A 9,611-nucleotide genomic window follows, 5' to 3' on the forward strand; every position below is an offset into this window, starting at 1 on the left:
GGGCTAGTTTTTCAAAGTGTTAACTTGGTAACTTCTTTGGATTGCCTTGACTTTTGGGCAATGTTCTTGGCTTCCTGGGACTCTGTCTTGCTGTCACGGAATCTTGTTGATCAGTGTTCTTTGGATTATGCTTCATGCTGTTTGCTATTGAACTTTTGAAACTTACTTTTGCATTTAAGACTTTCCCTTTCTTCAATAAACTACAAAATCTTCAGCCTTTGTGTGGTTTGGTGTTTGGAGCAAGGTGACTATTCTGAGCTGCAACACTGTCCCTTGTCCCCGCCAAGCCTGTTTGAGACAGAGGCGGGGCCAAGAGCAGAGTCTCCCCAGAAGATCTTAAACTCCGAGGTGGGATGTAGGAGATACGTTCGGACAGATATGCTTCTCACTCATCATTTAACATTTGCTCTCTCTCCTCTTACAGGGAAGATGCTGTTGCCCCAAAGACACTTTCCTGGGCAAAAGGCCCTGGTTCTGACGTGGTTTCCAAAAATGGCACTTTGTCATCTCTGAGTACCACCCGGGATCACAAACTCTATGCCTCCAAGCCTGCCTCAGACACGGCGTCCATCACCACTGCCACGGGCAGCACAGTGGGCTTCAAGCCGCCTTTCAGCAACCCCAGGAGTGGAACACTCACACCAACACCCAGCCTCTCCAGCCAATCGTTGCCCCTCTACTTTCCGCCCATGGTCAATGGGGTCCATTGCCACCATGTCAATGTGCCAACCCACCGGAGCACTCTCCACAGGACAAATGGGGCGCAACCGCAAGCCCCCCGACATCAGGAGGCTGCTGCCCCTCAGGGGCTCAGCACGTCCACCCTGGGCCGAATGGGGGCGGTGCCCGTCATGGTGCCTGCACAGAGCCAAGCAGGATCCTTGGTGTGAATGTTCAGAGACTTTTGCAGTACGCTGCGCAGCAAGCCGCTCTACCACTCCCACACGAAGCAGAAAGACTGGAAACGCTTGCTCCGTGCTGCCTGCCTTTCCGTCTGCCTTCAGAGTGCCAGTGTGTGAGCGTTTGTGGGTGTGTCCTCCAAAAGAACCATTTTCATAGCTTCTCCATCCAATGGGACATCTTTGGAGATGGGCTTTTTGTAACCAATCATCTTCTGTTACCTTTCAGAATTTGCTTTCCCTCTTAGTGCACCAATCCCATCCATGCCCCTATCCCCTCCAGGAGCCGACGTGACAGCAGAGACTGTGTTTTCATAAAGAAATACAAATGATTTCTTTCTTTCCCCCTTGCATTGCATTTATATCTTGTTATTGAAAAAAAAGGGCTGGGATTAGTTGCCTTGGCTTGGAAGAAAGGGCTGGAGAATATTTACTTTGCTTATATACCGCTGTTCTCAGCCCGAAGGCGACTCACGGCGGTTCACAACAGAATAGATCTGTTAACTCTTTTATCTTCAATCCCAAATCTGGATTTCACACACAGAGATCAAGGTTGAGTAAAACTGGATGGTGGAAATGGTATGTTACCATGGAAATCTATCCCTACAGGACTAAAATAGTTCTTTGTGTCAGAATTTCACCTAAGCTTGTATTGGAAAATTTCTCACTCCATCTCTTGGCACAATCATGTGGAAAATCTCCATGCTAATGTTTATCCTTTCCATCATTTGGGTTACATGTCATGCTTACCATGTTATGTATAGCTCTATATTTTGAAGTTCATATTACTATTAAATTGGTATAAGTTGTGATACGGTCCAGAGTCATAAGGTCATAGAATCACAGAGTTGGAAGGTGCCTCATGTGCCATCTAGTCCCAAACCTTGCTCAATGCAGGATCTCCAGCTAAAACATTCCCAGATGTCCCTTGTTGTCCAACTTGTTTTTGAAGACATCCAGAGAAAAGGGCTCACCAGCTCTCTGAGCAATTACCTAGGCTTTCATGGCTGGAATCAATGGGTTGTTGTAGGTTTTTTTGGGCTATATGGCCATGTTCTAGAGCAGTGGTTCTCAACCTTCCTAATGCCATGACCCCTTAATACAGTCCCTCATGTTGTGGTGACCCCCAAACATAATATTGTTTTCGTTGCTACTTCATAACAGTCATTTTACTAATGTTATAAATCATAATGTAAACATCTGATATGCAGGGTGTATTTTCATTCACTGGGCCAAACTGGGCACAAATACCCAATACACCCAAATGTGAATGCTAGTGGGGTTGGGGGAGGTTTGATTTTGTAATTTGGGAGTTGTAGTTGCTGGGATTTATAGTTCACTTATAATCAAAGAGAAGTCTGAACTCCACCAGCAATGGATTTCAACCAAACTTGGCTCCCATGACCAATGGAAAACACTGGAAGGGTTTGATGGGCATTGACCTTGAGTTTGGAAGTTGTAGTTCACCTATATCCAGAGAGCACTGTGGACTCACGCAACGGTGGATCTGGACCAAACCTGGAATGAATACTCAATATGCCCAAATGTTAACACTGGTGGAATCTGGGGAAAATAGATCTTGACATTTGGGAGTTGTAGTTGCTGGGATTTATAGTTCATTACAATCAAAGAACATTCTGAACTCCACCGATAGAATTGGCTCAAACTTCCCACGTGGAATCCCCATGACTATCACAAAATGCTGTGTTTTCTTCTGGTCTTTGGTGACCCCTCTGACACTCCCTCGCGACCCCCTCAGGGGTCCCGACCCCCAGGTTGAGAAACACTGTTCTAGAGGCATTCTCATCCAACAGAAAGGAGGAAAGCATGAAAATGAACAATATCTGGCTATCAGTATTTAAAAAAAGTCTAAAATTACAACAGCAAAACAACAGAGAGGAAACAAACAAGGACATCTAATCACCTCTCAACAAAAGATTGCCCTAGGCATTGCCAGGCCATCAAATGCTAATCAAGGTGGTCAGTTGAAACATTCACACCTAGCTCCAACAGACAAGACTTCTTTGTCCCACCCTGGTCATTCCACAGATATATAAATCCACTTTCCTAGTTCCAACAGACCTCACTACCTCTGAGGATGCTTGGCATAGATGCAGGCGAAACGTCAGGAGAGAATGCCTCTAGAACATTGCCATACAGCCTGAAAAACCTACAACAATCCAATTACCTAATGGCATTATTCTGTTGACTTTGGTTCCCTTTTAGGCAGTGGGCACAGCCAAGTGGTGGTTGTAAACTAGTCAGGGCTTCTTAAAATCTAGTCTGAAGTAAGCTCAGCCTTTGAAAATATCTTGAAGAACCCTTGCTTGGTCCAGAACCTAGGCTAGCCCTCAGATTCAGCATAACAGCCTGGGTTACTCCAAGGATCAATCAAGCTCAAGTAAAGTGATAGACACCTTTAGACTGAGACATAGACTCCTTCCCCACAGCTGAATAATATCCCACATTTTCTGTTCTGAACTGGAATAAATTGCAGTGTGGACTCAAATAACCCAGTTCAAAGCAGATACTGTGGAATTTTCTGCCTTGATATTCTGGGTTATAGGGCTTGGCTGACAAGCCTTGTCCCTTTTGGCAACTGTTGGATCTATTCGAATTTAGAGAAAATGCATCTCTCTGGTGGTTTCCCAGATAGAGTCTCAGGCTAGGATTTTGGTGGCAGGAATTGGCAAAATGTATGCATATGTATACATATTATATATGTATACATATTATATATGTATTTTGAGCGTTCCCTTGAAGTCTTGGATTTGGGGTTGATCCTTACAACAACTGTTTCTGGAAGTAATGCTACCCCTCTATTCCGCCTTGGTTAGACCACACCTGGAATATTGTGTCCAATTCTGGGCACCACATTTGAAGAGAGATATTGACAAACTGGAATGTGTCCAGAGGAGGGCAACTAAAATGATCAAGGGTCTGGAGAACAAGCCCAATGAGGAGCGGCTTAAGGAGCTGGGCATGTTTAGCTTGAAGAAGAGAAGGCTGAGAAGAGATATGATAACCATGTATAAATATGTGGGAGGAAGCCACAGGGAGGAGGGAGCAAGCTTGTTTTTTGCTTCCCTGGAGACTAGGACGTGAAACAATGGCTTCAAACTACAAGAAAGTAGATTCTATCTGTACATGAGGAAGAACTTCCTGACTGTGAGAGTCGTTCAGCAGTGGAACTCTCTGCCCTGGAGTGTGGTGGAGGCTCCTTCCTTGGAATCTTTTAAACAGAAGCTGGATGGCCATCTGTCAGGGATGGTTTGAATGCAAATTTCCTGCTTCTTGGCAGGATGTTGGACTGGATGGCCCATGAGGTCTCTTCCAACTCTATGATTCATGATTCTAAGAGGTTTATGGGAGCTAGAGTCCAGAAATGACATGTCCTGCCTTGTGCACACATTGTTCTTTGGGTGCTAGATGCTATTAAAAATGGAAGGGAATAGTCTTTCCTTGGGTCTTCATCCAGCAGAGTTTAAAGCTGATAGAGAAATGTCACCAACCCTGATGTTTTAATTTGGAAAACCCCTTTCCAATGTCTCCAAAAACCCATTTTGCATTCTTTGTTTTTGCAGGAATGCAAAGATAAAATGGCCACTGTTTGGTTAAGAAATTCCAAGAGAGTTGGTGCATTAAAATGCATGAGACAAGTGGTTTCTGGTCACTAGCTCTTGTAGTGACCATCTGAACATGAGAAAAAACTTCCTGACTGTGAGAGTCGTTCAGCAGTGGAACTCTCTGCCCCGGAGTGTGGTGGAGGCTCCTTCTTTGGAAGCTTTTAAACAGAGGCTGGATGGCCATCTGTCAAGGGTGCTTTTAATGCAATATTCCTGCTTCTTGGCAGGGGGTTGGACTGGATGGCCCATGAGGTCTCTTCCAACGCTTTGATTCTATGATTCTATAATATCTATAATTTGTCCAAAGGTATCAGTATGCATCATCACCAAGAATTAGTTTAGATGTGATTGTTTCATTTCTAAGCCAAACAACGTCATCCCCATACCATAGATTTTTCCTGGTCTCTTAGGCCCCTTCTACACTGTGATATAATCCAGATTATCAAAGCAGATTATACATATTATCTGCTTTGAACTAGATTGCCTGAGTCTACAGTGCTATATAATAGGCTTGGGCAATCCATGGTTCTAAATGGTTCTAAAGTACTTACAAAACTAAAGTTCTGGTGGCGAAAATTTCAGAACTCTAACAAAACTTTCAAAATTTAATTATTATTTCATTATTGGTGATTTTAATGACAGAACCAATTAGGAACTGCCATTTATTATGAAATTTTGAGAGTTTTGTTAGAGTTCTGAAATTTTCACCACCAGAACTTTAGTTTTGTAAGTACTTTAGAACCATTTAGAACCATGGATTGCCCAAGCCTACTATATAATACAGTTCAAAGCAGATAATCTGGATTTTATATTTCCATAGAAGGGGCCTTAGGAGCCCCCGGTGGCACAATGGGTTAAACCACTGAGCTGCTAAACTTGTTGACCCAAAGGTCGCAGGTTCGAATCCGGAGAGCAGGGTGAGCTTCTGCTGTCAGCCTCAGCTTCTACTAACCTAGCAGTTCAGAAACATGCAAATGTGAGTAGATCAATAGGTACCACTCTGGCAGGAAGGTAATGGCACTCCATGTAGTCATGCTGACCACATGACCTTGGAGGTGTCTATGGACAACGCCGGCTCTTCGGCTTAGAAATGGATAAGAGCACCAACCAACCCCCAGAGTTGGACATGACTGGACTTAATGTCAGGGGAAAACTTTACCTATAGAAGGGGCCTTAGACTTTCCAGAGGAAGCCACCAGTTCTTACCATTTAAAACAAGTTAAAGCTGTAAGTCTCCCAAAAAGGTTTTTATAATCCGTTTTGCAATGCATTGTGCTTCAAAGAGATGTCATAGAAATATATCTGTGAACATACTTTGGTCCTGTTCGGCAACCTTTTTGGGTCTTGTATGGGCAACCTTTGAAGTATGGTTTCGGGGGTACATTTGCTGATGTTTTTATTTTGACCAAACACACATTTCTCACATCAGTATAGGAAACAAAATGCCATTTTCTTTCAGTACTAAAACACATCTCCAAATTTTGAGATGCAGTTCTCCAAGTTTTAAAAAAAGCACATAAAGGCACATATAATATTGAGGAAAATGTACCAAAATAATATGCGAAAGAAATTGTTTGCTGAAGCAGTAGAGAAGGTTATGTGCACAAATGTATATATTAGGAGATATGTGCTTGAAAATGCATGTGAAATTTCATGCAGACTTCTTATTTTAAGTCAAAACCATTGTAGAAGTTGAGTGGAAGAAATCTGAGACTAGAAAGATGAGAAGATGAGAGGAATGGAAACAAGTTTTTCCCATCTCGCTCTGAATCAGAGCTTGGGAAAGTTAGAGCCCAAAGCTCCAAAAGTTGAAACTAGAGGGTTTCTGGGAGCTGTAGTCCAGAAAGAGGCTATGGTATGTTGCATTATGGTGGTGACTGTACATTACTGACATTATACACAACCATGCTAGTGAATTGTCCCTTTGCACAAAGAGGGCTCCTGCTGTTCAATTAAATATGTTGTGTGTTGGGTCACATTGCAATTTGAGATGGTTGTGGTACATTGCATTACTTCCTTAGATCTAGACACTATGCTTCTATTGATGCAGGCCAAAATCCCATTGGCTTTTTTTGTGATGTGGTAGCAAAAAAAGCCAATGGGATTTTGGCCTGCATCAATAGAAGCATAGTGTCTAGATCTAAGGAAGTAATGCTACCCCTCTATTCTGCTTTGGTTAGACCACATCTGGAATATTGTGTCCAATTCTGGGCACCACAATTCAAGAGAGATGTTGACAAGCTGGAAAGTGTCCAGAGGAGGGCGACTAAAATGATCAAGGGTCTGGAGAACAAGCCCTATGAGGAGCGGCTTAGGGAACTGGGCATGTTTAGCCTGAAGAAGAGAAGGCTGAGAGGAGATATGATAGCCATGTATAAATATGTGAGAGGAAGCCACAGGGAGGAGGGAGCAAGCTTGTTTTCTGCTTCCTTGGAGACTAGGACACGGAACAATGGCTTCAAACTACAAGAGAGGAGATTCCATCTGAACATTAGGAAGAACTTCCTGACTGTGAGAGCCGTTCAGCAGTGGAACTCTCTGCCCCGGAGTGTGGTGGAGGCGCCTTCTTTGGAAGCTTTTAAGCAGAGGCTGGATGGCCATTTGTCAGGGGTGATTTGAATGCAATATTCCTGCTTCTTGGCAGGGGGTTGGACTGGATGGCCCATGAGGTCTCTTCCAACTCTATGATTCTATGATTCTATGATTCTATTGAGGCTGTTGTGCATTGGGATACATTGCACATCATGGCACATTATGCATCAGAACTCTTGTGCAATGGCCATACTACTGGCTGTACTTGCACTCCTCTTTTGAGAATATGAATGTTGTCCAACAATGCAATTCAGCTTTACATAACTGTGTCAGTTACAATAACGCAACTGTCCTACACAATGCCAGCGGAATATGCTATCTCTTGTAGCACTTAGGCCTTTTGTATCGTCTAAATGATCTTATCTTATGATAAACTTGGACCCCATGTGCTAAAATTTGAAAAATTATACCTGCTATTTTTGAATCAGTGAATGGATTCATTGGTATGTTCTGCCTCCTTGTGATCCACTTGGGAAATGCATCTAATCCACTTTCCCAGTTTAGGGACAATGCTCCCATGGCGCAATGAGTTAAACCCTTTTGCCGGCTGAACTGCTGACCCAAAGATCTGAAGGTAGGCAATTTGAATCCACAAGACAGGGTGAGCTCCCGTTGGTCAGCTCCAGCTTCCCATGCGGGGGCATGAGAGAAGCCTCCCACGGGATGCTAATACATCCAGATGTCCCCTGGGCAATGTCCTTGCTGACGGCAAATTCTCTCACACCTACAGCGACTCCAATTTGCCTCTGACACACAAAAAAGAGCTTGTACAACTGACCTGTATATTTAAAGTAACCTTGGTTCAGGCTATTGTAAAAAGGAGGAAGGGCGCCTTCAGCATTTCCATACATATTGTGCAATTATTACATTTAATCAGCAACTCTCTGTCTTTTTGTTCCTTTGATAAATATACCTATAGTACATAATTTATACTTATAGATACTAACAGTCTGGATTTGGGCTATTTTCCTCCTAACCATTTTCATGCTGCGTCTTTTCTTTTCATTGGCTCTGAGACCCTTCTCTTCTGCAAGAAGGTAGGAAGACACTGAATTATTTTGTATGTACAGTTTCGAAATGTATTATTTTTCATAAACAACCATTAAAAGTATTTGTTTTTCTATGAAACATTGTTCTTTATTTATTTCTAAGATGGCACCTATGTACTAGAGCAGGAATTTAGGGGTCTTTGCCAGGAGGCAGAGACCAATTAGACTCATCAAAGAGTTCTTTTTCCCTGGTGAGACAGAGAAGCACCCAATCCCTGACTTTTCCCAATAAAAGGTCTCATCAAGTTGAAGGAAGTGCCACCGAGGTTTATTAGCGATTCAGCTGAAAAGGATGCAGAGCCGCAATCATTCGCCAAGCAGAGCATGTGGTTACAGAAGTAAAGGCCATTTTTATAAAAAATACAGAGTGGTGAGTTTCAAAATTCCCGCTCCCCCCTCCCGCCCAGCTCGAAGGGGATTGGCTGATGCACAAACAGCTGGGAGGAGGCTTGGCCGTCCCCCATGCATCAGGGCCAATCACAGGGCTTTCGTGGGGCGCTAGAGTCTATCAGGAGGTTCCTGCTGCCTTGACGCTCCAGCGAATCAGAAGGGAGGGAGGCGGGATGAAGGGAGACAATGCATTCTGGAGCGGATTATGAAGTTTTAATGTCCTTAGGCTTATCGAGTCCAGGGATCGGCCTTCCAGAGAAGCCACTTTATTGTCCTGAGATCGGTCTGTGATAAGCATTGATGGCTTAATACAAGTTTTCCTCTTACAATCAGATAGGGCACAAAGGGGAAACGTTTGCGAATGTCCTTACTGGAAAGATTTAAAAGAAAAACGGCTTGGAGGAAAAGAGGACTTTTCTAAGGTCATATTCCCCCCATTGTTATATGATTAAAAAGTCTGCCAAACAGAAATCCTAATGGTGGATTTCAGTAATAAATTGGGTACTTTCTGCTGTAAACATATGAAAATAGAGCATAAAGCCTTGATTAAATGATACACACTAAACTGACCAAGGCTTAACCCTTATTATCCAGCCTGGCGTCCTTGCCCTTAGCAAAACTATAAGTTACTTTCTCTTATGGGGGGGGGGGGTCATGGTCAACTTCACCTATGGGGGCAAAAAGTTACCATGTGACAAAATCGGATGGTTTTGTTAAATTTCCAACGTCTTGGCTTTGCCTTTCCATTGACCTTTGTGCAAAAAACACGTTGCAAGGAACAACTCTTTACGGCCAGGGTCCATCGTACCTTAGGGACCGCCTCTCCTTCTCCCATCATCAGAGGTCGCAACGACCATCCCAACGTGACTTACTCCATATACTGGGTCCTAGAGAAGTGCACTTGGAAAGGACCAGGCGCAGGCGGGCTTTTTCTATTTCTCCCCTGCCTTGTGGAATTCCTTGCCACCCTACATGAGAGCCATGCGTGACTTAGGGCCTTTTACTCTCGCACTTAAGACCTGGCTTTTTACTAGAGCATTCGATCTCTGTTAATT

The 9,611-nt window shown here is 43.5% G+C and overlaps 1 protein-coding gene across 1 annotated transcript in view; it reads left to right on the top strand.

Moving 5' to 3' along the window:
• ESAM (endothelial cell adhesion molecule) overlaps positions 1-5,076 on the top strand; it is a 125,892-nt gene extending 120,816 nt beyond the window's left edge. Inside the window, exon 7 of the mRNA XM_060787139.2 lies at positions 425-5,076. Within this exon, the coding sequence (XP_060643122.1) occupies positions 425-890 (466 nt within the window). The 3' untranslated portion in view covers positions 891-5,076. The remainder of the gene's footprint in view (positions 1-424) is intronic.
• Positions 5,077-9,611: the final 4,535 nt, after the last annotated feature.

This window comes from Anolis sagrei, chromosome 7 (genome assembly GCF_037176765.1).
Source record: "Anolis sagrei isolate rAnoSag1 chromosome 7, rAnoSag1.mat, whole genome shotgun sequence".
NCBI lineage: Eukaryota > Metazoa > Chordata > Lepidosauria > Squamata > Dactyloidae > Anolis > Anolis sagrei.